This window comes from Plectropomus leopardus, chromosome 8, assembly GCF_008729295.1.
Source record: "Plectropomus leopardus isolate mb chromosome 8, YSFRI_Pleo_2.0, whole genome shotgun sequence".
Classification (NCBI taxonomy): domain Eukaryota; kingdom Metazoa; phylum Chordata; class Actinopteri; order Perciformes; family Serranidae; genus Plectropomus; species Plectropomus leopardus.
This window is the reverse complement of record NC_056470.1, coordinates 12,304,972-12,332,933: the sequence shown is the minus strand read 5'-3', so window position 1 is coordinate 12,332,933 and position 27,962 is coordinate 12,304,972. Positions and strand designations below refer to the sequence as shown.

Here is a 27,962-nt window from a genome sequence, read left to right as displayed (position 1 = left end):
TCACATAAAAGCAAGTATATTTAAACGGGCTTTAAGAGGTGATTTAAAAGAAGTCGCCAATTCTGCAAGCCTTATCTCCTCTTTATTTAGTCATTGATATATGTCAGACTGACTCACTGAATGAATGTGATTCAGCAGAATGAAACTTTTATTTTGAAGTCAGCTCTTAGACGAGCAGCGGTTCATCAAACCGTCTTTTTTGTAGTGGAGGCTGGCTTGACTGCATTAAAAACACTTACATTTTAGCTAATTTTCCAACACCAATGACAGAGAGCAGACTCCAGTAACCATAGACTATATAAAAAAGCCACTGACGTAAGTGGAAATACTCCAGTTGTGTTGTGGGATTTGCCGCGCGTTCTCCAAATACTGCATGTGTCTTAATCTTTATTAGGATGTTTTCTTAATTTGCTTGTGTTTTTTCTTTTTGCAGCACGGTTGCCCCTGTTGGCCGATGTCCTTTCAACCCAAACTAGTTCCTACAGCAAACTCCTTTCTACAAGTTTATTGAACTTTTTACTACAACACAATGGTTCACATACATTACAGCATAGTGATGAGTCTATATATACAGAACTGTGATTCTTCACATAATCATGTCGACGCTACAGTATAGGCATACAGAAATAAATAAAACAAACATTTCTCTGAACAAAGTTAGCGTGTACCTCTCTTTTGCATGTTACTATTTCAACATGGCACGCTATTTTACTTACAAGATTAACAATATATAGCACATGTATTTTAGATATGTTGAAATCAGACAGTGGAACAGCAGGTGACAATATAGTACACATTCCCCCCTCCTTCAGATTCATTTATTATACTCAAAACAAGATGTCAAGTAGAGGGTTTGCTTGGACACGTACAGTAGGGTCTGACCAGAGGGATTTTTTTTTCAGTTTTGGGTGTCATGTGCTAGAATGGAGATATAATACACAATGTATAAAATGATGTTTTTTCTGTAGATTTATCATCCTGTTCCTCTGCTGAGCCTCGAAGAACACACTGAACTGATTGTTTGTCTGCACTCGTATGGTTTTAAGTCTATGAGGAAGACGGTGGCTGTGGTTGTGAATGTGAAGCCCTGAGATGTTGTTAATGCCAGTTAGAGCACGAGACAGAGCGGTGATGTCATGAATGAGGCTGTTAAGGATCAGACGACCTCCACCTTACATACCTGGGTACTGTTTGGGCTAATTTACACACAGAACATGTGCAGTCATGCCATGAAATACACTGAACTTTACATAGAGAGATATTTTTTAATATAAAAGGAAAGTTGTTTGGTTGTTACGCATGTTTACAAGCGACTTTAATTCAGTGACTCAGCTTAGTTCAAACACATCCGCATCTTTGTCGCCCACCAGAGACACGCTGCTTTCTTCTATCCTGATTGGCTGGTCAGGATTTCTAACAGAAGAACAGCAGCACACCTTTATGACAATAACAATAACAATAACAAGAGCTTCTGTCGAAAGAGTGTGTCCATCCCAGACTGGTGGCTGCTCAGCTGGGGACTCATTTGCAGAAACTCCCTAATCATCAGACTTCAAATGGCTCTGTTAAAAAAGCACTGAATCACTGAATAACTTCCAAATAACCTTAAACGGGTTTAGGATGTTAGTTCACTCCTGATCTGATGTAAGTAAATAGTGGTACTTTACATGATGAGACCAATAATTTGTGACTTTTTAGGTACCAAACAGGAAAATCTGTCAAGCACCACAAAGTTTAGGAAAGTATTTTAATATAATGTAGTACACTGTAACACTGGCTGACCTGCCCTGATGTGGTGAACCCAAACTTTCTGGTCTTCTGCTGCAGTAAAACATCTTTGCAAATTAGCTCTGATCCTGTTTTAAGATGAAGGAGGAATCTGCGTCTGAATGAACTTCAGCAGAACTTCACTACTGCTCCTGTAAGAGCATTTAAATCTACTGACAGCTATTAGTGTACTAAAGTTGCAACTTTCTCTAGAAACTCTAAGATCAGCTCTTATTCATTGTTTGAAAGTATGTTGCTATACTGTAATAATCATATAATGAGTAGCTGTAGAGGTAGTAATTACAAATGTATGCACATGACAGCGTGTTAGTTCAATCACGAGGAGTCAGCTCTTGTTAAGGCTCGTTATGAAGACTCACAAAGTGCGGGTGCAATGCGGGAAAGGGAGCCACATTTAATGGATGTGAGCGGCATCACCTGAAATGTACAATGGCGTCTGCGACATCACGGTATCAAAGCGATTACAAAAGGTTTCCTCAACACAGACGGCGAGTCACGACTGGGTTTCCCTGACGCATGTTGCAACTTATGTTCACTTCTGTTGAATTAAAACTAGACCAAGATTTGTGGTGTGTTTAAGCCACAACAGCCCAGTTTTACTCTAAAATAGAAAATCTAAATCACTGACACCATGATCAGGATTTCAGGAAACCAGCTCTCTCTCTCTTTGTGACATCTGTCGAAGTCGATCAGACGCTTCCCTCGCAGCATACCAACTCCTGACTGGAATCAGGACACATGCAAAGATTTGAAAGCTAACCCGCTAAGCGACATGCATGCAGAGTGTGGGTCTTCTGTTACAAGCTGGCGTTACACACTATACTCTTATTTACGACAGAGAAAAAGGTCATGTCTGCCTACAGTATGTCATCCACATGATGCCCTTTAGAAGATGTGTGCTGGGGACGGTGGAGGCTGTGTGTTCACACAAACAGTTGCTGGTCAAAAACCTCTACTGGAGTATACAGCACTATTATTTACAACATGTGTGTACTAAGTCGTCAGGGACGGAGGCAGCCCCGTTTCAGTTCAGCCACCTCAGGAGGTTTCAGCATCAGTGATATCTGGCGACAAATTGATTGGCCGAGTGATCGATAAACTGCTAAAGCCGAAGTTCTGTATTAAATAAAAAACGAATTGTGATTTAATTTACTTCCTGAGCTGACTGAATTAAAAGAGGCTGGACCCCAAACCTGAGGGTGAGAGTGGTCACCTTAGGAGCAGGAGGGGCTTCATCTATTTGAAGACTACAGGGCTACAGATCATCATCTTCATCAGTGATGCAGTGGAGGGACGGGGAGACAGGCTGCATGCAGATGGGAGGGGAGGGTTTCTGGACGGGTACAGTGTTTGGTCATCATCTGAAAAGAGAATATAAAAAGGAGTTATCATTTGCAGAAACACAGAAATCTGTTAAAAGTTCTATTACATTATATATATGTACTGTATATTTTATTACTGTATTTAGTTTTCTGTAACATTATTTTAAATATAAAATTATCATAATTATAAATATAGTTTTCCGGACATTTTCCCCTTTTTGTAATATTTTCTAATAATCCCCCTTTCTTTGTAAAATAAATGTTTGGGTAAAATTTCAATTTGTGGGACATTTCTAGCCATGTTGCCTCTTTTCTCCATGTTTTCAAAAGACCAATTTGCTCAATTTTTAAAGAGTTAAACAGCTTTACAGCCTGCAAAGGCATCTGAGACCAGCACAAGAAAACTGTTTCAATCAAGGTTTCAAAGGGTTAAGGACCAAAGCAATGGTTTTGTTTGTTTTAATGACTTAAATCAAAAATGCTTTAGATATAATTTCAACACATTTTTCTTTCTCTTGCCTGACAACCCCCCCCCCACCCCATCACGGTGATCATGTATTTCTGCCTTATGATTTTATTTCTGTAAGTTGTGAGTAGATTTTCATAACTTGACAAAACAAACAGAACGAAAGAAATCCATCTAAAATGTTATCAAGTAAATAAAAATGCAGATGATCTCTAGTTAAAGGTGCAGTTTGCATTTCTGACCCAATACACTTTTTGGCAAATTCTGCTAATATCTCCTGGAGTCCACTGGCTGTCTGCTCTGTGTGTGCACAGAACAAAATCTGGTGTTCATACAAAGCCCTGGCTCTGTAAATGGGTAACAAAGTGGCTCGAACCAAGCTGGCTATACTCCATCTTCCACGTCCCCACCCATCATGAGAAATGAATCGCTAATTTAGTGTGCAAAACCATTTGTATGGTCCAAGCAACTGCATTTACAAAGCAGAATTTAAATGTGTGTGTGTGTGTGTGTGTGTGTGTGTTCTTTGTTGGTTACCATGGTATTAACTTGCAGCGGTCTCTTGCTGAATGATGTAGTGCCTGTTTGAATCATCCACCTCGCTGCCACAGTGAACATCACTTCTGTTAATTCAGAATACAACTACAACACTCAGTACATGACCAACTGGAACGATATCATAATCATATTGAACACTGTGTTTAAAGGAACGGTTAACCCCAAAATCAAAAAGACACTTTTTCCCCTTTTACCTATAGCGCCTTTTATTGATTTAGAGTGTTTTGGTGTGAGCTGCTGAGTGTTGCAGATATCAGCCAAAGACATACTGAGCTACACCTGCCAACCGCATCAGCGCACAGAAGGTAAAGTGCATTTACAGCTAACTTACTTGGCACCATTATGCTGCTTTTTCTAAAAAAAATTGTTTGTTTTTTTGTCGCTTTGAGTACCACAAGCTGAATGCTATTACTTTCATTATATTGGAGAGAAGGCAGACATCCCTTTGGCTAATATCTTCAACATTTGACAACTGGCACCAAAACAATCTAGACTGATAAACAGCGCTACACGTAAAAGGAAAAGTATTTATTTCAAACCGTCCCTTTAATAACAGCAACAGGAAGTGTAGGGGCTAAACTGAGTAAATTGACTGAGTAAAAGTAAATTGATAACAAAATGACAAGAACTGATTAATTCAAATCTAGTCTTAAGTTAGTTTAAGTGACCAGAAACAATTCAGTTTTTCTGTTTTTTGTTGTTTTACCGTAAAATAACTGTAACTGACATCCTCACCTGTTGTCATTGATGTCTCTCGTTTCGCTGATGCTGTTACCTGTCGGAAACAAAACAATAGTTTCATTTTTTTGATTGATAGGAGCACACTCAATAGTAACTTATCATAAATTAATAAATTGATACTATGATATAACAAATACTTTATATAGAACACAGTAAATATCTTACACGCTTGACATATAACTATCAGTATTCTTGTGTTTAAAACTGATTTGATGCCAAATATAAACATGCACACGTGTATACGTATGTGAACATTAGTGTGAATACAGGTATGTGTGTGTGTGCTGTCACACATACCATTGTCAATGTTGAGTGGGAAGGACTCCAGTATGTCTCCATTATATCTGCCTGCTCTGTAGCCCAACGCTGTGGAAACTCTGTGTGAAACACCACAGAGGAAACAGAAAACAAAGACAGTCAAACACAAGCGCAATATGAAACGTTGCGAGGGAAGGAGACCTGTCTGATCCAGTCATTAGAAAATTTAAAAGTTGGGTAGGGTGAAAAGGAACACATTGTTAAAGCAATACTTAAAGTCAAAGAGATGCTCGGTTGTTTGAATACAGTGGCCATGTGGTCAAAACACATCTGTCACAGACCTGCCTTCAAACCATGCAATCTGTGGCTAGAAATGCTGGAAGGAAGGATTTAAACTCACGTGTTGCTCTGGACAGAGTTGGGGTTGCAGTTGACGCTGGCGGCTTTCGGCTGTGTCACGTTACCCTGGAAGAGGGCGTTGCTGTAGGTGTTGGCGTGTTCAGTGGCACGGATGTAAGTGTAGAACGGGTTGGTGGGAGAGCAGACGGTCAGCTGCTTCGGTCTCACTGGCTTGGCTGTCAGGATGATAAAGTAATGTGAATCACAGTACAACTATAATAAACTGTATTACGGCAAAAAGGTTAAAAAACAAACACTGAAGAAAATACCAATTTCCAGGAAATAACACAAATAAAAGATAAATCAAAAGATCGAGCTTCTGTTAAGTACCAATCTGTGCTGCATGGGGGCGCCTCAGGGCGTTCTTTGCCCTCATGGCATCTTTGATGCGGTCCACCTCCTGCTGGTAGCGGCGGCGGTCCATCATTGCGCCCTCCTTGGCATCCCTCAGTGCAGTCTCCAGGGCCTTAACTCTCTCAGCAGTAGACCGAAGCCGTTTCTCCAACTTTGGAAGCTCACAACGCAGATCTGCATTGTCACGTACCAGCTGGAGGGGTCAGTGTGAGAAAAGTACATTGTGAGAAAAGTACAAGGATTAAAAATATACAGCCAAGTATGTCAATTAAAGTCTAAGGAGCTAATTACAGTCTTCTTTAAAAAATACTCCAAGAAGTACAAATACACTCACACACAAAAAAAGAAATGCAATATAGGCTAATTTAGTTAGTCATGATCCATGCAGCGATCTGACCAGTCACGAAGAAAAAGGCATTTGGACATTTAGGTTAGAGAGCACAATAAGCTCATTACAAATCATTTGTGAGTTTTGAACAAATCATATTACTTTACTTTAAGTGTGTTCAAAATGATAATAAATATTTATATTCTGTTATGCACCCACTAAAAACTTCTGGATCTCTTGGCAAGAAAATATCAGAATGACACCATCTTCTGCTCTACTATGATCCAAACTGCACACTGTGTTTACATCAGTGGCCTTTTTTGTGTCAAGGACCCCTAAACTGATACAAGACTTTGCTCTTTTCCATCTGAAAAGATTTTGGTTGTTATAATTGTTTGATATCATTTATACTAGATTTCTGTAAATAGTGAAAGTAAATAGTAAAAAATAAACTATTCCCTAATTCTCTGGGGACCCCCTCAAACTTCCTCACACACCCCTGGTTGAGAACCACAGGTTTACGTTACTGAAAGTTTCAGTTCTTCTCATCCTGGTTGTGTATTTCTCACCTGTTTGTGAACCTTTGTAAGTTGGTCCAGGTTATTCTCAAGAAAGGAAATCTTCTGCTTCTGGGTGCAAGACCCCCCGCTATCATCAGGTTCCATTTCGGAACTCTGCAGAGAGGAAGACGGAAGACGGAGATGACAAATAAAAAGAAATCAAGGGCAAAAAAAAGGTGTTTGCTGTTATGTCTTGGTAGAAGATGACTGTAACACCCAGCGGGGGCTGACAGAGAGCATATTAAATACCAATGACCTTTAAACTCACTATTGAGCCACTGTGGAACAAAACCTTCCACCTGATTAGTTATCAACACAAAGTAAAATGTGCCAGACGAGGACACTTTATGAAGAAAATCAGAACAGTTATTCATCCAGGTCTATGGTTACATATTAACTCATTGAAAGACCTTTCTGTTGGATCTTTAATCCACTAGTCTAGACAAAATGTGAATTACTTGTGTCACAATTTCAGACAGTCGAGGGGATTAGAGGGCTGGAATGCACTTCCTTCTGAGGTTTATCAGTATTCAGGTCGCACATTCCTTAAAACCCACTAAAATGATTTAAAAAAACATTTCCTGAGTCACTGCCTCCTCTTGTCATCTTTGAGCTGCTTACTTTTTTAACCCGCGACGTGAGGTCTTGAACGAACAGCTTGCGCAGGTTGTGGAGGGTCTGGAGTTCGCGGGCCTGGAGAGACAGATGGAGATGAGGTGAGGAAGACGAGTGTGGACAATATGATGTGAGAGAGAAGTTGTACAGAAGAGAGGAGGAGACTGATGTAGCACAATATTCTATTCTTTTTTTTAAAAAAACATTAATATATAGGTTTTTCAGGCCCACAAACATTCAAACACACATTCCCCACCCACCTCGGACCCCCAGAAAGTAAATAATTGGAGAAAGATTAATAAATAAATATATAAATAAATAAATGTGGACAATGTTTCAGCAGAGACAGAGGTGGACAAATAGTGGTGCATATTTTACTCACGACGGTCTCCTCCAGACCCTTCAAGTCCTGTTTAGTCTGCTCGTGGCGCTCGTGCAGGAATCTGAATAAAACAACAACAAAAAAGCAGTAAAACCATCACTACAAATAAGATAATATTTCTGTGTGCATCAGGACACTGTCACATTGACTATATGTGTTGCTTTGAGTGCCCTCTGCTGGAATTTAAGAGAAGGAGGTGTGGCCTGATTCAATTCTAGACTGAAATGTTTTCATATCATTGATTGAGATAATTATAAAAAATGCCCCTAGATATCGTCCACTGTGTCCTGACTCATCCCAAACATAAAGTACTCTACACTCGGGCCTTTGTTTTCGACCTCACTGAGTGGTCAAGTGTGAGAACGTGGACCTCTGCAGCACTTACGACAGCTCCTCCAGGCGCTCGCTCTTGGTGCTGTCCTGACTCTTCAGGCGTTCAAAGTCAGCGCGGACCTGAGCCAGCTCCAGCTCCAGCTTGGAGTTACGACTTTAGGCGTGCAACAATGGCACACGTGTTTAGGAGGAAAAAGAGAAAGGGATTAGATTCTAAAAGAAAATTTATTTCACAGATAATAGTAAACATTTGTGTATGCAGTATGAAAAGATAAAACATACAATAATTAATAACAAGAAAATATATAGTATCTTTGTGTAAGGAGAAAGAACATATTAATTTGGTGACGTACTCAGTGAGCTCATCAATGATCCTCTGCTTCTCATTGATCTCATCCCGCAGGCGAGCCAGCTGCTTGTGATGGAGGCCGCGGTGAGACTCCCCCTGCTGACGAGGAACCTTCTGGAAATAAAAAGAGCATGACGTGTTTCAAAAGGTGCTGGCTGCAGTAGAAGAAAAATAGACAATAAATTTAATACAAAGCCTCACAATCTGTTTGAGATTACTCTGTGAATCTAGAGAGTGTGAGGGGCCCTCTGTGCAACAGAGACGATATGAGGGGCCAGTACTGTGGTGCAGCATTGTACAGGGGGGATTTATCAGTATGACATGGTATGAAATGGCAGATCTGAGCAATAAGCACTGTTTCCTATTCTGGAGTGAGAGGATGCCTGTGTCAGAATTTCAATCAGTTTTAATCAGTTTACTCTGATTTAACACTGCTTTCAAGCCTACAAAAAAAAGAAAAACGGCTTACAACGTTTCTTACCTTCACATTTCCATCCTCAGTCTCACCCTTCTCTCCATCCTTCTCCTCCAGCAGGGAGTTATCTGGTAGAAGAACAGAAAAAAGAAAGCATTCACCACAGAGCAACAACCTAATAACATCATCAGTCAAATGAATTAATGAAAAACAATCCCCCGTTTCATTTTGTTTGCACATTCATTTTGTTACTGTGTTGCAAAAGTTTTTTTTGTGTATGTATTCACGTGTGGTGTGCATGTTACCCTGGTCTTGCAGCTTGGCCAGCTCCTCGCTCAGGGAGTCGTGGCTCTCCTCCAGCAGCCTCTTCTTCTGCTCCACGCTCTGCATGTACTCAGTCAGAGAGCGGATCTTAGCTTCATGCTGCACAAACATAAACACCCACATGCAAATGTTAAAAAAAAACAGAAATTACAAATTACAAATAATGATTCATTCATGCTAGGGCTGGGGCAATTAATTGAATTTTATTTACAATTACGATTTTTATGTCCAATGATTATGCAAACAAGATAATCGAGAAAAACAGTTATTGTGCCCAATTCCATTTCACAATGATGCTCTCGCTTCACTTCTGCTGAGAATCCAGCGCACCCCTTTGCGTAAAAAGCGTAAAAGAAATAAATATATAGTAATTCATTCCCATGCATGCTGCTCAGAGTAATCACAGTCTACGGCTGCCAACAGCGTGGGGTCCTGCCCTCTCCTTTTGCCCTGTGTTTATAGCTCTATGTTATATTTTATTTTACTCACTTATCTCATTTTCACATTAAGTTTTTTATCCATGTTTCAGTTTATATATGTTTAAAGTTCAAGAAAATACACAGTTAAAAAAATTGTGATGTCAACAATAACCAAAATAATTTGTAATTATGATTTTGGCCTTAATCAAGCAGCCCTAATTCACGCAGGCTTTGATCAATCCCACCTCCTCCCCTCTCATCCTGTCCCTCTCTCTCTGGCCCTCACCTGAGAGATGAGGAGCTGGCAGGAGGAGAGCTCCTTCCCGGTCTCCTCCATCTTGCGGTGGCACTCCAGCTGCATGTTCTCCAGCTGGCGGCAGCGCTTCACCATGCTCTTTACCTCCGACTTGATCTTACTGATATAGAGGCGAGCCACAGTGAACTCCTCCTCGATTGCACCGCTAATCTCCACTGGCTGGGAATTGAAGGGAAAAATTATTTTCTTTTCCAGTGTTTCTCCACCAGTCAGGCACACAGGAAACTAAATAAAACACGGACTCTATTAAATGTAGTTCAGTGTACCTACAGTATAGGCTTGTGTGCAGTTTGACCTCTTTTTACACTTAAATCCAACTCACCAGCTTGATCTCCCCGTTGCCCACAATGGTGCTGAACTCGCTGAGGTCCCTCATCAGACCATTGAGGACGTCAGCAATGCGTTTCCTCTGCTGCCCGCTCACTTCCTGCATACGAGACAGTTCTGCCTCCAGCTCCATGAGACTGGCCTGTTACAGAGACAAAAGAGAGGGGCAGAAAAAAAGCAGTGAAGCAAAACCATTGTTCCTACAGAAAAAAAACAAAGAAATGTTAAGAAATGTTTTACCTACAAAATCTCAAAACTTTTCTGTAACTTTCAAGGACCCAAAATAATGGGTGTTTTTCTTGCCCCACTTTCCCAGCATTTTTCAAACATATAAGATTCAAACTCTATTCAAACAATTTCCACAGCCCACAAGATATGTTCAACAATCGTTGAAAAACTATTTCTGTTTCTGAAGAAAATGCGTAATGTTAAAACTGTTTATAAAAAAAAACAGACAAAAAAATTTGTACATTTGTAAGGTTTCTACAAAAATCACCCAAATATCTAAAAGAAAAAATCATTATAATGGTTTAAAGAAACATGCCTATAAAAAGTCAAGAAAATTGCTCATTTTTTCAAAGGTTTTCTATAAAAATTGCCAAAAATTAGGAGCATTGTTGCAGTTTCACGCTTTTTTTTACACTGACTATGTGATGACGGCAATATTTTTTGGAGGATATCTAAAACCTGTCCACGGTTATTAGGGCTTTCAACAAGGACGAATTGTGCAAGATTTAATCTGAGTCAGCCAAATGGCCAGTGGATTAATATGGACTTTAATAAAGATCAGGATGCTTGCGCCTGCTTTAGGTCCTTTAAATCTAATTACACAATGCTAAGGTAGCAGTTGGGCCACATGGAGACGAAATTCACAACAAACCATGAGAAAACACTATTGCATCACAAAAATGCAGGGTTTTTTCAGTCATCCCAATTTTTATGTACCAAAATAAATGTAACCAGATTGAAAACGTCCCTGGCAGAGGCTATAGGGTAAGCCATAATGCTACAGCAGGTGCTTGTCTCTTTAGTGCAGCAAACAGGCAAGCGTCCTTCTGTTGCACCTCCTGTCTCTGATTTTAGCTGTCCTCCTGTCAATTTCACAGCGACACTGTTCCTCTTAAAACCTACCATTTTCTGGGACAGCTGGTCAGCCAGCAGCTGGTTCTGCAGGCCTTTTTCCTCCACCTCCTGGCTCTTCTGGTCGTAGTTGATGGCCAGCTCCTCCAGAGCTTGCAGCACCTCCTTCACCTCAGCCTTGGCACAGTCACTCTCCACCTGAAGCCTGCCGAGTTCAGCCTGGACCTTGTCCCCATCACCTTTTGATGAGGCCAAAAGCTAGAGGGACAGATAGAAAGAAAAGAGAACGAGGGAGATAGATGAGGACCTTCAGTTCAGACACTTTCTTCAAAGTGACAACATTTGTCCATTCCTAATTTATTTAAGGGCTGTTTGAAAGCTGGAGCTTGATTTTAAGTTTAAAGGGGGACCTATAAAGACAAAGGCAGTAAACTGAGCATTTCAGACTGTGGGTTGAATACAGGTGCAAAGATAAAAAAAAAAGGGGGAAAAAAAGGAAAAAGTAAGGTGTTACAAGGAAATTACCTGAAAATTTGCAATAAAGAAAAAGTACAAATAAAAAAGAAACAAGGTAATGACCTGAAAAAGTGCCAAAAATCAAAAATACATACATATATGTATTCCATACCATAATATTAAATATATTATTGTCACAGCCATAAATGTAGTTACTGGACTATTACTGGATTATTCTCTTATTATTTTCTGATAATTTTCACTCTCCCCCTTAAAAAATACATTATAGGTTATTTCCTTTTCATCTTACACCAATGTCTTGTTCATTGTCTTTTTTTCTTGTTTTTAAAGAAATCAAAACAGGTTTCCTCTGGTTTCAAAGGTTTAAATGCCCATGAAAGGCATTCTAATGCAGCACAACAAAACTGATGTTAATCCAGGTTTTAACACGTTAAATACAAGTATGAAAATGAAAATGAGCATAATAGGTCCCCTCTGAATTGTGCATACTGTGTGTATTTGATCGTGTGAGTTTGTATATACTGACCTCATCCTGGTCCAGCATCTGCTGCTTCAGTTTCTCCACCAACTGGCACTGCAGGTTGATCTCATCATCCTGCAAGAACATGAAATTAAAATAAATAACAACCTCACTACCATCCACATAGTCACTTTCATGTGTGTTTGAATAAATGTGGCACCAAAATCCTACAAGCTTTCATCAGCTTTGTCCATAATTGTTTTATGTTTATAAATCCATAATTACACTTCAGCCTGTAGCATGTTGCACATTAGTGGGAAAGACACCAAAATATTCTTTAAGACTTAATCTTTGATTATAGAAATAACTATAGAGGTGAAATCAAAGTACATAGTAGAGCTGAAGTGAGCATGTTCACTGATGAGCAGGCAAAATGTGTGTGTTGTTAGCAGTTTGTTTCTCTTTCTGTGTTTGGACCTTGTCATCCAGCTGCTTGTAGAGTTTGCGGATCTCCTCCTCGTACTTCTGCCGCTCCTCCTCAGAAATGCGAACCACAATGGAGGAGGTGTCATTGTCCAAAATGGGACGCTCTTCCACAGTCTCATAGCGGGTCACTATGTCCGCTGTGGTCTGCTCGGTCTCAGGGACGTCCTCTCCTGAGGGGAGGGATGAAGGGACAAAGAGGACAGAGAAACAAACACATGACAGTAAGGCAGCTTTGTTTATAATGCCAGCATGGAAGAATTTACCTTATGCAGCTGAAATGAGGCTTCAGCTGGAATTCAATGGATCAAAAAAAAGGCGAATGTATCTCACCATTTCTCCAGCGGTTGAGCTCAAGCTCCAGCTTCTGGACGGTTTCCTTCAGAGTCTTGTTCTTCTCCTTCTCCTTCTCGTACTTCCTCTTCCACTGCTCCGCCGTCAGCTCCAGGTTGATGGAGGCAGTGTTCCTGATGGTCTTGGCACTGTGGCAGGAGGAGAAAAAAATACGAGAAAAGGGGGAAAAAATCAGATTTTTATAGCACTTAAAGGAAGAATTGATTATCAGTATTTAATTGACAGTTCTACTGGATAATTTGCCCAGATCCAATAATAATATCAGGTGCTTTTGAAGTAGGTTTTGATTCTTGAGACCTTTCTTGAGCCTTCTGACTTAGAAAGAGATTAATATCTCTCTGATAAAAGGAACATAATTTCCTCAAATGTAAGTGCAATATAGTGAAGTGGGCAGTGTCAGTTAACGTCTGCATCTGCTATCTTTGGATTTCAGGAGAAAATAGATCATTGCTTTCCTTTTATGAGTAAATATGATCAGTGTGGGTCCTTTCTGAAAAATATTTTTGTATTATGTAACAGTATGTGAAACTTTTTTAACTGAGTTTGATCCTCATGCTTAACTTTACACTACAATTTATTTCTAAATTTGCACTGACTATATTCAAAGATAAAATGCCCAAAAATCAGAGCTGATTCGGTTTCACTCAAAAAGAGAGTAACTTCTCCCCGGCTTGTCCTCAAGGATAAAAGTACTTTTACAGTTAAAACTGTGTGATGTACTTTAGCATCTACCTCTGCCATGCTAGGATTTTAGTAGGTCAGTCCCAAAATAGGTCAGCATCCTGCTTTTGAGAGGTAATTACAATCAGTTTTTCCCTGCTAAAAATGTGGCAGCATGTGTGAAATCTGAGAATACATATTTGTTGGTTTTCCTGCTCTGTGTCAAAGTGAACATCTTTTAAAAAATATTATATCTTCCCAAAGTCGCATTGACTTTTTCCACAAAAGTATCTACCGTTGTCCAAACATCAGCGTCGACTTGGTCTCGGCATCGTTGTAGCTGGAGGGAGAGCAGCAGATGAACATGGTGGTGCGGCAGTTTCCACCCAGGGAGTCCTGCAGGATGCGGGTCATTTTGCTGTCACGGTAGGGCACGTGAGATTTCTGCAGAGAGGGGAGCGTAGAAGAGAGCAGAGAAGATGATGAGAGATGAAGCAGAGAGAAGTAAGATACAGTGAGAAAGGAGAAGAAAAGAAATGAGGGAAAAAAGATAAAGATCATTGGGCAATTTGTGTTTCATTTTCTTCCTGATTATGCACTGCAGCAGTGACTCATCAGCAGATTCTACTCTGCAAAAATGTACACTTTCCCATTTCTCTTGATTTCTCTTTTTTTGGATTCTAACAAACCACAAAACTTCTGTCAAAAGTGCCAGATCGATTTTGCCGCATCCAGCTAATCTTGTAATTGGCAGGGACGGTTTTGGCTTTTGATGGCAAAACCTGCTGAGCTGGCGAAGAGGAGAGAAGGGTGCAGGCACTGGGCGGGATGCATTCAACGAATAAGCTGATGGAAGAGACTCATAGTTACTGTGCAATAGTGTTAGAAATGAAAGAGAAAGTTTATTTGCTGCTGTATCTGAACCTGAAGGTAAACAGGACACCTCCAGTTATACAGATAATGACTAGATAATTACGTATTAATCTATTTAATCTATTTAAAATCCCCCAATTCTACTACTTCTCCAGATCCAAATTTCATTTCATCATTTCATCATTTAAATGCAAATCTTGAGGCACACAATCTCAATTGTTCCTCTCTTGTCTATACAAATAGAGGGAGGTGCGGTGGAAATAGCTCACCGTGCCCTCGGCCAGTGCAGAGATGACATTTCCAAGAGCAGAGAGAGACTTGTTGATGTTTTTAGCCTCATCCAGGACGGCTCCTGCAGCTCCGGTCTTACTGACCTGGAATAAAGGACGAGAGCGAAGTCAAACGTAAGAAATCATGCACAGAAGTCATTAATCTGAAGCGCCTGAGGTGCACATTGGGAGTGGTTGGTCTCTAAACAATCTTTCTTCAGAGTTTTCCCCTACCTTCTCACTGCCAGCCAGATCCACCAGGTACAGTTTTCCACACAGTTTCTGCTCAGTCTCCACATGCTCCTGCTTGATGTTGATCAGGAAGATGCTGTGGCTGCGAGAGCTGTGCTCGTTCATGTCTGCACAGAGACAAAAGCAACATGACAGCTGGGTGGAACTAAAGGCAAAGAGGCCTCCCTGCAGTCTTGCTATGAAAACTGGTATTTAAAATTCCTTTTCAGTGGGATAAATAATTCAAAAATGAGATCTTATCAAACTGCAGCCTTAGGCAAAAAGACGGCTGACTGCAAAAATGTTCACTTTTATCTCTTTGCAGTGTTCATTCAAAGTCCGCATTGAGGTTCATTTATCATTTGCATGGTGAACACAGGTTCGCTTTGCTCTTTGCCATTGTATTTAAGCCCTAGATTGAACCACATCCACTGGCAGCCTAAGGCTAGCAGGGAGGAGCACGAAGAGTCGTTTGTTCGTGAAAGAATGTCTAAACACACAAAAATCTAAGTAAAAAAAATAGAAACTATAGTGTGAACAGAAAGAGGACTGAGGCCCTATCAGAGACCAAAAAGGGAAACATGCCCTCAAAATGAACTGACAATGTGATGATAAAAAGAACTGAATCCCCTTCCCTGTTAGTCCACTTTTTGCTCTGCCTCAGTCCTTTAAAACTAGAGCAAAGTGGTTTGACTTCTTTCAAAGACATGGGTAAAAAGCAAAGAGCAACAGTACAAGACATGGCCAAAAAAACAGCAGGAAATTAGTAAAAAATAAATAAATATAAAATACATACAAAAAATAAAATAAAAAATAACAAGGAAGAAACGACTTAAAGATAAGCAAAAAAAAAAGTAAATAAAAAAAAAGAAAGGAAATAACCACAAAAAATCCTAAAAAAAATTAAAGGGTAAAAAAAGTTTTTTTAAAAGATAATAATTATTAAAAAACAAACAAACAAACAATTTGTATGTGTGTGTATATATATATATATAAATTCTGTATAATATTCTGTACATAACATAATAACATAATTTTATATATATGGTTATAATAATAATATAGTTAACAATATAGTTACATAGTTTTTTTAAACAATTTTCTGTACAATCTTTAAGTTTTCCACATTTTGAAATCAATTTTAAAGTCATTTTCTTGTCAACTTTTTTCTAAATTCTTGCAATAGGTGGAACATTTCTTATTAAGTTATTCACTGCGTTTCCCTCCATGTTTTTATAGAAATCGAACCAATTTGCTTGGGTTTCGAAGGATTAAACAGCTTGTTAAAGGAATCTGAACACAGCACAAGAAAACTGATGTCGATCCAGCTTACAAAGGCTTGAGAGGACTGAGACTGGTTTGTTTGAAAAGCACTAAATGTGAAGCCTTGTTTTAGAGAACTTACAACTACTAACACATCAACTTAAAGTAATTTGGTCTTTTGTTGTCAACCTGAAGAGGTCATAACTGCAGCAGAATGATATCAGATATCAAATATCATCAGACGGTAAGTAAGTTCAGGTTTCTCTGCAGATGATATCTGAGGGTATCAGCTCAGTGTCTGCAGAGCGTCGCCCCATTAGTCTGTTATCAGCACACCGCTCTGCAGCACTGTGAGTCAGCAGGCAGCAGCCGGGAAACACACAACACTTTGCTCTTTGTGAAGGCAGCCTCAAGTACAGCCGCTGCTTACATTTGGTCGATTTTCAAGGCTAGATTGTTCTAAAATTTGATTGTTATCGTGTTATCATTAAATGTTTTGTCTCATCTTTGGTATACTGAGCCGACTCTTTTATTTTGAGTTTTGTACAATTTTCTTTAAAAAAAAAAACCCAAACAAACAAACAAACAAACAAACAAACAAACATAAGATGCATATATTTTGTGACAAATTATATGCATCTTATGTTTGTTTGTTGAATGAAGAAACTTTTCTTGGCCTCTAACATCTCCCACACTAATAAAATTCAACACCCACACAATCCTCCAGCTCATATTATCTATGCATGCCTGTTACACAACCCATTAGATTAATGCTGTTTATCTAAAGTCATAACACACAGGCAGAAATGAATATTCATAGTGATTTTGCGTGCACCGAAGGACTTTGTATCTCCTGCCAAAGCGCAGGCTGCAGCTCAGTGTGAAGAGTATGAGTTGGGTCAGACACTACTTCATTGGCCTGTCGAGTAAAAGCCTGCTCATAGATCAACTCAGCGGGTGGATGATTTATACCACCTATGTTCTTTAATAGCACTCTGTACCAGACGAGCAATCTGAGCCTTTAAGTCGCAACACGATGCAGAAATCTCACAGCCAACATATAAACACTGTAGCTGAGTAGCTGCTTAAATCTGTATAGAAAATCATTTTATTCAAACTCTGCTGTTCACAGGTTTCTATTATTAATTAGTCATAAACATCAATAAATACTCATTCACAGAATTGCACTGCAGTGCACTTTTTGGGGGTCATTTTCTTGTTTGATTTTATTTTTTACTATTTTATGTCATTCATTAATGAATGCACTAAATTACCATAAAGGCACTTGTACCCTTACCATCTGGTGTTGCCCTGGTTACCTGGTTTTGAATTTAAGTAGCACTCTGACTTATGCATTAAGTCAGAGCGCTCTGGCTCATTACTTGCATGTCAGACTATCAGATTATTATAGTCAGGAAGCTGGACTGCAGTAATTCACTTATTCAGTAAATAAGTTTGAATGACTCACACTGAGAAGCAGGAATTTTCCACTGATAAGACACAATAACAGAAATCTATCCGATAAATACTATATGATTACTCTACAGTTAAAATTTACTCCACTAAATGCTGTGTGGCTGTTTAAGAAAAAAATAATAATAATGTGATACTGTTTTAGAGGGGGACATTTTCTTGTTTAATCTCTTTAACACCTGGAGTGGCATCAGTTTTATTGTGCTGCTTTCAGATACCTTTCACAAGTATTTAAACCTTTGAAACGTGAGAAAATTGGTTTGATTTCTTTTGAAAACATGGGAGAGAGTCAATGAGCAGCTGGGAAAGAAATGTCCCACGAATTGAAAATAAAAAGGTATAAGGTGAGCAGAAAAAGACCTGAAAATTAGTGGTAGTTATTAGACAAATAAAAAAAAACAGGGAAATGTCCATAAAATATAAATCATATATAATTGGATATTTAATGTATATGATTTCATTATGATTTTAAAATGATGTTTTAGAAAAAGAAAATAATTTTATCTTTCTTTTTTGTTAGCATTTTCTTAAGGTAATTTTTATTTTTTTTTTTTTTATTTTCTGGTAATTTTCTTTCATTTTTACTGATTTCATGCTAATTTTGGGCCATATTTTCATTGTCTTCTCTTCAGATTTTTGAAAGAAATCCATTTCTTTTTTGCAGGAACTTTCCTGGATCAGTGTAGTAGCAATCAGCTTTTCTTTATTTGCATGAACTGAGCATTACATTTCAACAAGTCAATCAGGAACTTAGAAAAATTATTTCACGGAATTTGTTCGTTTCTAGCACTGTGAGCTATTTGATGCAACTCCAACTAAATCAAACTGACCCTCTCGTGAGTATGCACACTGGTCAAGTCCTGCTGCACAGATGAATTGCAACAGCCGACAATAAAGCGAAGTCAAAGGCAATAACTTTGCAGAAAAAGGAAAAATGAGATCACAGATTTCTTGAAAATGTCACAGAAAGTGAGATCTGAGGACAATCAAACACACTAAGCACAGGGGCACGAAATGCATTTACTGAAGAAATAAGAGCTGCAGAGGTTGAGATTTATTACAGTGAGGCAGTCCTGCTGTTTTTGTTCGGCACTGAATCCCAAAGCTCATCAGTCTCACTTTTTTCTCTTCAGTCGACTTCAGCACTGTGAGTCAGCACAAGACTCCTCCACAGAAAAATAAATTATTATCCTGTAAGGGCTGGTAGTTCCCAAAAGAGTTTCTTTACTGTAATTTCACCTTTTAAAAATACCTCCACTGCAATACAAAACCTGTCCTCAAACCTATAATTAATTTCTTAAAGAAATGAAAAATGAAAAAAAGTATCAGTGCGGTATTGCTTTTTTCACCATAGCTCACACAAAATTTTGACATTAAACCAAATAAATGCAATCCCACTGACACACTGATACTGTAAGACAAATGTTAACACTATTCAAGTCTTTTTGTGGATTTGATGGAGTATGCCCACTGGGTTTGCTGGTAATTAGTTCCCCTTTAGCTGTTTTTATTACACTGTAATAAAATATTGCACGCAGTATTGGAGCCATGAGCAAGACATTATTACTGGACTCACAGACGAATGACTCAGCAGCATTGAGGCCAAAACAAGGTGCAGGAATCAGAAAGCTTTAATTTTCTAATGTTATGAAAGTTTTTTGCAACTTAAATATACTGCTACCAGTTCACTGAATACTGTAGAAACCAATTTATTAGAGGAACAAAGAGTGAGAAGCGTTTCTGTTTGTTAATAGAAGTGACTTTTGAGATGATGTCTCCACACCCACAATAACTGCCCATCGCTGCAAACTACATGACAGTGAACTCCATCTGATAGGGTATTATTTCTATTTATGAGAATGGATGAAGCTTAAAAATCATAGCAGGCTGTAACACGAAGATTACATAACAAAGACACAATAACAGGCTACATGAACTCAGCTGTCACTTCACGCATCAGTAACAAGTTGAGAGCGCTACGCGCGCACTGAGGAGAAACTAGATCTCGTGCTGTCATACTACGGCACAAAAGCAAGAAGACTCACTTAATGCAAATGTCATGTAAAATGTAAGCAAATATCTTTTTGGAAGTTTTTACTGTAAAATTTTACTGTTTACAGATGTTTCCATTACTGCTTTGACAGCATCTGTTTTCCTGTAGTTGCCATGTGAGGGTGGAAGGATTCCTATATTTACTGGTGGCTATCATTGTTGACTTGGTCCTGCTGTGGCAAAACAGAAAGACCACACGTACGCTAGGCAATTTCGACACTGTTACGGAGTTGTACTTTTGAAAATTTAAAATTAATTTATAGTTTTAAAAATAATAAACTGCCTTTTGTGGGAGCTACATCTCTGAACACTGTTTTCTATATTTTGATTTAGTGTGTACTGACTGCTCGGTGGAGTTTTATTTCGACTGCTGTGTGTGTGATCTGAAAACAATGCTTGATTTTAGCACAAATAAAACTGTTTTGATGTGACTGTTTGAACTTGCCAGAATAGTCAGTGGTTTTTTGAATGTAGTTTTAAAACTGAGGTTTGTGTTTACAGCTTTGAGAAAAAGATGGAAGGTGTCAAAAATGTGTCTTGTCTGCATTATATACATGTGTATATATATATATATATATATATATAAATAAATATAGACACACTAGTTAAAAAACAAACAATTTTGTCATCAATTGCAATAGTCATACATTCCTATATTATAACAATATTTTTAGATAAAGACTCACTGGTCACAGCAACATGACGGTTAGATTTTCCCTCATCGATCACATCCATCACCTCATCAGGCTGGAGACAAAACGCTCAGTGCACCCCTGAGGAAAGGAGAGAAAACAAGAGAACAGGAGATGAGAGAATGGAAGACGAGTGGAAAGGCAATGAGCAGAAATAAGGGAAATGAAGAAACACGAGACAGAATAAGAGTCAGACTAAATATCATGGATCTGGTGAGCACCCAGGCCATTTTCACCTAAAAAGATGACATGAGCACTTTCACAAACCTTGACATACGGCACCCTGTTCTTATCCTCATGGACAGACAGGTTGGTCTTTGTCACTGAAAAATTAAAAAGAGAAGTGCTTTTAAGTTGTTCAGAACAAAATATGACAAAGCCACGCAGTAGTAGCTATACGGGTGCTACTTTAGTTTTATTTCACAAATCAAAACACTGTTGCAGGTGTTTCAAGAAGAGCCTATTAGCACTAACCATCCAGAAGGTCACGGATTTTGTCCATGTAGATTTCAAAGTATGAAACCTGTTGGAGGAGAAAGAAAAATCAGACACCAAATTTAGCTCCGGCTGAAACGTATCAGGGCATAAAAAACACTCTTTAATATTCATACACATTTTTTGTTGAACTTTTGCAGACACACAAAAAAAAATACAAAAAGGAAAAAATTAAGACAAAACAATATATAACACAAGACATAAACACATGCCACTCATCAGAGGAAGTACCTTGATATGGAATTCCAGGTTTTCATCCATGGCAAAGATGTGGTTGAAAATGTCCTCAGCGATGCGAGGAATGATACCCATCTGGTGAGGGTCATGCAGCTTTCCCTGAAACATGAACCAACCTGGTTAATTAAAGGTTAAGCTATCCAGGGCCAGAGCTTTATGGAGACCTCATGCAACAATGCCTTTAAATTCTCATAGAATGGCTGTTATAGGTCCAGTGTATAGAATTTAGGGGGATCTATAGACAAAAAATGAATTTAAAATTCATAATTATGTTTTCATTAGTTTATAATCACCTGAAAGAAGGAATTATTTTGTTTTTTTTAGAGTAAGCCCTTATTTTGTTTTTTTTAGAGTAAGCCCTTCATATCTGCATAGGGAGAGCGGGTCCTCGTCCCACAGAGTCCGCCATGTTTTTACAGTAGCCCAAAACAGACAAACCAAACACCGACTCTTTTGTGGGCTTTTCACGTTTTTATGATGACACTTAAAAGTCTTTAATGTCCCTGAAAAGTCCTAATAACCCTGAAATGTTTTTAAAATCCATGAAAAGTCTCTAATATTTCCAAAGTCTTTAAAATCCCCCAAAAATCTTTAATATCACTAAAAAGTCTTTAATATTCCCTAAAAGTCTATAATATCGACAAAAAGTCTTCCAGATCTCTAAAAAAGTCTTTAGAATTCCTGAAAAGTGTTATATAATCTACGTAAAATCTTTAACTGGCCTAAAAAGTCCATTATTCCAAACTTTAGTGTTTTTCAAAGACTTTTAGTGTTTTTAAAGACTTTTCAGGGTTAAAGTGGCCCCTGTAATTTTCTACTACACATTTAGAGGGGCAGGGACGAGCAGTATTCAGTCACTGAAACCTCACAGCTAGATGCAGCTAAAATCCTACACACTGCTCCTTCAAATCAAAGCTGACCACAGTAAAAGGCAGATTAGGAGGAACTGCTATCCTGGTCGAGCCACGAAGACTTAACACAATATAAACCGAGTAGTGTCATAAAAAGAGGGACTGGTCAGTCACTTCTGTAAGAGTGACATTAAAATGAAACTTACTTGTTGGATATATACTGAAAAAAAAGAAATGTGCTTTGCTCTGAATACTGTACCTCCATGGTGTGAGTCTTCCCAGAGGAGGTTTGTCCATATGCAAAGATAGTGCCATTGTATCCACACAGAACATCTATGAGAAAAACAGAACAGCCGATGAGACCACTACACATATATTTCAAATATCTGACATGTTTTGACTAATCATCCATACCTTTGACAATCTGCTTGGCGCAGGTGTTGTACACCTGCTCTTGGGTGGTGTTGGTCGGAAACACTCGGTCAAACACGTAGGACTTCCCCTGTGAGGAACATCAACAACAACAATGAACAAAAACACAGAGGACAGGATCTCCAAATTGATTTTTTTCAATTTAATCTCAGGACACTCGAATAGATCAAAGATGAGGAATTTAATCTTAGATGTTTTCAAATGTCTTTTCTAGCCGCTGGTCATCAGTCTGAGCTTTGGGAAATGATGTCAGCCCTGTGCGGTGGCCACTGCATGATTGATCCTCTGTTTGCCTGACCATGAGCGAATGAGACATACACGCATATAGAGTGTGTGAGTCATTTTTTAACCTTTAAATGTCATCTCTCATAGTAGAAAACACACATTAATGTTGCTAGCCATCACACATATTGCTTGTGTTGTGAAAACTTCAAATCATCAATTCTGATGAAATTTGACAAATGTCTCACCGACACACTTTGAAATGTTTTTATACAATTTAAAAACATATTCAAGCTAAAAACAAGGCTGTTTTTAAGTTACTATAGTGACAAAACTAATATCCGCTCATAAAAAATGTCTCCTTATGAAAAACAAACAAAGAAAAACAATATCACCCCAGTCTCTCTTACTGTTGCTTGCATTTTGTGGATTGTTTCTACAACACTGCTTTCATCTTCCCAGCAGCGACTACACGACAAAAGAATTTGATCTCAGCAGAGAGTGAGAAAGCCAGCTCTGCAGTGCTTCTTTCTCCCAGCTAGGTGAAGCCATATTTCATCCAGGACTGGTGACCTCAGATAACACACCAAGGTTGCTAAAGAAAATGTCCTTTTCCATTACTGGCTTTATTTCTAACATGGGGACAAAGTCCTGCGAAAGGCATCACAGGGCTCGTAGCTGGGCATCCAGTGAGATGTTATTAGCAGTTAGGGCCCTCAGGTGTAGTCTGTCAGTCCTAATGAGCTTCTGTTACGACTCAGTGGCTTTTCTCATTTTGAAAGCTTTTTAAAAAAATAGAAACATGTTCCTGCTTTTCTGTAAGATAAAGGAATATTATCTGGAGTACAGGACTTTAAAATTTAAACAATATTTTTGTTTTTATTGCAGAAATACAAAACAAATAAAAACAAATTTTATTGGCCAGTGAAGCCTTAGATAGCTATAAAACAACAACAAAATAAAAAAAAATGAAAAGCAAATCTGATTGAATAAAAGCTATATAAGACAATAAACTGAGGGAATAGGTTAGGGGTTGACCGATAATTGCTTTTTCAGGGCCGATATAGATACTGATTATCAGTAGTTAATGGACCGATAACCAATATTTGGAACCGATATGCATTTACAATAAATATGCAGATTTTCAACATCATACACAGCAAGTATATGATGTATGTTTTCCTTTGTGTCTCTGTCTGCAACTTTGTGTTCTCACTGCTGACTGTCTTGGCCATGTCTCCCTTAGAAAAGAGATTCTTCATCTCAATGGGACCAACCTGGCTAAACAAAGGGTAAATAAAATAAAACAAATAAGTTCCCAGCAACTTTTTTTGATATAGTAGAGTGAAAATTTTAATTAAAAAAGAATAATTAAAAACGGCTCACTGAGGTTTTACAGAGTAAAAGTTTTCCCATGCTGACACTTTCTTTGAACTTTTTAATTAATTAATTTTATCAGCGATCATTATAATAGAATGCCGATACAGATAATCGGCAAAATGCAAGTATCGGCCCCGATAATCGCCCAGGCCAGCATTTGTCGACTCCTAGTATAGATGTTGATTGAAAAGGCATTTATAGGAGGGAGCAGGACTCTAGACCCTCTAATTTCACAGACAGAGTTTCAATAAGGAGTATGTTGTATACAGATTACCACTTGTAAACACTACAAGGAAGTAGGTCAACAAATACAGGCAGATAAGGCTGCTACACACTCGTATAACATTTTAGTAGAAAGTGTTACGTGAACTGCAATACACTTTAGATGATGATGTCTGAGTTTCACATTGATGTCTGCCTGTATTTTCTAAGGTCATTGTAAGCTAAATCCACAGGGATGCACTTCTTTTTAGATCAAATTTTGCCTCCAAAATGCATCTGACTCTAAAATACCTTGCATGACACACAGTGACTCAGGCCTGACAAAGCCTCGCTGCAGAAGCCAGACTCCTAAACCCTGAATGTCACTGTCCAATCTGATACAGAGGACAAAATGCAACACAATGATGTGAGCTGCCAGAACATGAGCCGTATTAAATGTCATTAACAAATTGACTCATTTCAGACCGCCCCCATGACAGAGTGATTTACCAGAGAGACATTCAGTCCCAGGGTGAGGGGGGAAGGGGGAGACGGAGGAGGAGGAGGAGGCACAGAAAGAGACATAAAACTGGAGACAGATGAGCAACAGAGAGACAAGGCTGAGAGTGAAAGGAGCAGCTGCAGACAGAGAGAGAGACTAACAGAAGACAGATGGAGCCGGAGACCAGCAAAGCAGGTCAGCTGGTGATGCGTGAGCTCACCCGATGATTATTGATCCTCTCTGAGGCCAATTAGAGAGATCAGTCTCTGACTCTATTGCCCATCGTCATGCTGACAGAGAGAGAAAGGCCGGGTTGAGATGTTTCTGTTATCGCTGGAGAAAGTTTAATATGATTCCCCCCTTTGCACATTTATCGGCCAGAAGAAAACCTAAAGTTAAATATCACAGGATTAAACAAAGTCCTTGTGGACATTACTTATGGTTTTAATAACCTTTCTCAGACATGAAAAACTTGGCCAAGTACAAAACATCTAAAAAGTTATAACCTGCAACATATATAGGCATAATTTGAATTTTTTTTTTTTAATTGAAAAAAAAAATTACATTACAATTCTTCCTTTAATCGGCATTTAAACTGGATGTATTTCTGAAATGAAAAGATATTTTTCCTGAATTTCAGATGTAAATGTCAACCGCATAAGGATGGCCAAAACCTGATAAAAAAACAAAAAAAACAAAAACATCTATGTAGCAAAATCTCTGTTTTATCAAAGCTTATTTGTCCAAAATTAATTATTTTACAAAAAAGGAAAAGAAAATCTGCCAATGTAGCTGGAATATATCAGTATGTTTCCAATAGAAGTCCAGTTGTTTCAAGATTTTTCTAGAACTGAGTCTGTTTCTTTTAATCTTTGCTGAGTAAGGCAAACTGCGGCCCAAAAGATTCAGAAAATGACGACATGAAATTCTCAAAATAATTTTATTTCTATTAATTTTTGATTTTCTATTTAGAAAAAAAGAAACTGAAATAAGGCTACTCTAGCAGTTTTTTTCTGTTAATGAAATAATGTTTTTTGAGTCACTTTTTGTTTTGTTTTTACAGAAATAAAATTAGTGTCCTGAAATAAATCTGTGTTCACCCTACATCATAACCATATGCTGTCCAGCTATTTAAAAAACACTGAATCTTTGCAGGTGTATCCGCCCTTACAAACATAAACTAATCTTCAGAGTAAACACAGACATGCACCATCATCAGATTTTCATCCACCTGGCTCACCAGCCCCCAAATCTCCAAACTTCGACATCTACGACAAAGATCATCACCAGATGTCATCTCTATACCAGTATATATGTCTGTATGTGCTGAGTAATGAAGCCATAATAGTTACATGGCAGCATTAAGCATTACTTAGACTGATGAAGTTAAACACCCAGAATGAATGAATGAACCCATCAGTGTCAGTGTGGAAAATTACATTCATTTCTAAATACCTTTGAGGGTGGTATTAGATGTGTGTTATGAATCAGGATGGCCGATATAGGCCTACAGAAAAATCCAAAACTTACTGTTTAAAATAGTTTATGTTAGCATCTCCATCTCTTTGAAAAGTGCCATATAAAGTAGGCCTATGATAACAAGGTGTTGGCTATGTTTTTATTCATGGACTCCACAGCGCAGTCAGCTGATGCAAGAGGCCAGTTTGCGCACTTTTACAACATAACATGGAATAGTGCTTTGTCATGTTATAGAAAAGACAGATTTTTTTGGAGGGGGGGCGGTGTGATGTCCTCTGCTGCACCGATTATCGCGTTTTCCGACCCAAACAGATGAGTGGAGCTGATGATTTATTGATGAAGGGCCTGCATGCACAACAAAGCGCCTCCGTTTACTCACCCCAACGAGGACAGTGTCATCCGACTGGAATTTGGGGATAAACTGGTCCCCGCGTAAAATCTCCGCCTGGTTGAGAGGTCGAAAGCGACACAGCACTTTTATGTTGCACTCCGCTGGGACATCGGCCATTGCGCAGATTGGAGGAGGAGGAAGGATGCTGCTTTCTGCTGAGAGGAGGGATGCTGCTGAGGCTGGAGGGGACCTGGTCGGGGCCTGATCTGACCGTCAAAATAAACGATGCGCAGTGCGTCCTTCTTTCTTCGTCGAGAGGACTCTGAGGACAGTGGACACGGTGTTATCCGTTAGCTGGGAGAGGATGCAGTTTATTTATGCGCAGCTGGACGGTTGTTTCCTTGTCGCAGTGAGGCGTCAGGCTAAATTAGATGTCAAATCGCAAAACGATCCCCTACATCATTAAAATAGCCGACTACGCTGTTGCTCTGTTTCCCTTCTTGGTTTATTTGACGCTGTCTTTCTCTCCTGTGTGTTTTGTCTTTTCGGGTGCGGCGGTGGATGTGCGTCAGGCCGGTTGAAGGTGAGATGCTGCTGGAAGGGCAGTGAGGTAAAGCTGCTGCTGATCGGCCTGCTCTGGTCGCCACAGCGCCCTCTATCTGCCAGCAAAGGAAGGGCGTGGTCTGCATCCGTGTCTTTAAAGTGGTACCCACCACAGCATCAGCATCCCTCCTGTTGTAACTCTCCTAAAAGGAGCAGAAAGACCAGTTTCCTTACCAACACTTGACCCAAAGGCAGCTTCAGTGGGTAAAATCTGTCGGACCACAACTTTAACCCTTTGAAACCTGTGCAAATCAGCTTGATTTCTTTCAAAAACATGAAAAGAGGGCAATGAGCAACTATACAAGGAATTCGCATAATATTAGTAAAAAATTACAAGAAAAAATAGTAAAAGAATAGAAACGTGACTAGAAAAAAAAGAAATACAAGATATAAAGCACCTGTTTTGGTCTTCACTAAACAATTTGGAAAGATCCTGCAATATTGTTGATAACACTGACTCAGATTATTATCGACTCTGACTGGTTTCTACAGTTACAATAAAAATAAATACATATTATCAATTTCATGATGATTACAGAAAGGTACCACATACAGAAATCCAAATGTGGCCTTTGTAAACCTTTATTTTTGTGTTTTTAAATGCTCTA

General features: G+C 38.8%; 1 protein-coding gene across 1 annotated transcript; it reads right to left on the bottom strand.

Moving 5' to 3' along the window:
- Positions 1–210: 210 nt before the first annotated feature.
- On the bottom strand, positions 211–27,482 carry kif5aa (kinesin family member 5A, a). Its single transcript, XM_042492117.1, is given in 30 exon segments — positions 211–3,149; positions 4,114–4,178; positions 4,870–4,909; positions 5,173–5,252; positions 5,534–5,708; positions 5,863–6,079; positions 6,784–6,888; positions 7,396–7,467; positions 7,772–7,832; positions 8,157–8,258; positions 8,458–8,567; positions 8,935–8,996; positions 9,174–9,291; positions 9,898–10,086; positions 10,250–10,396; positions 11,386–11,592; positions 12,338–12,406; positions 12,749–12,927; positions 13,088–13,236; positions 14,064–14,212; positions 14,911–15,015; positions 15,145–15,269; positions 20,616–20,678; positions 20,681–20,702; positions 20,889–20,944; positions 21,096–21,144; positions 21,348–21,452; positions 22,464–22,537; positions 22,619–22,706; positions 26,800–27,482. Coding segments are annotated over 29 exon segments (3,105 nt in total). The 5' UTR covers positions 26,929–27,482; the 3' UTR covers positions 211–3,149; positions 4,114–4,120.
- Positions 27,483–27,962: the final 480 nt, after the last annotated feature.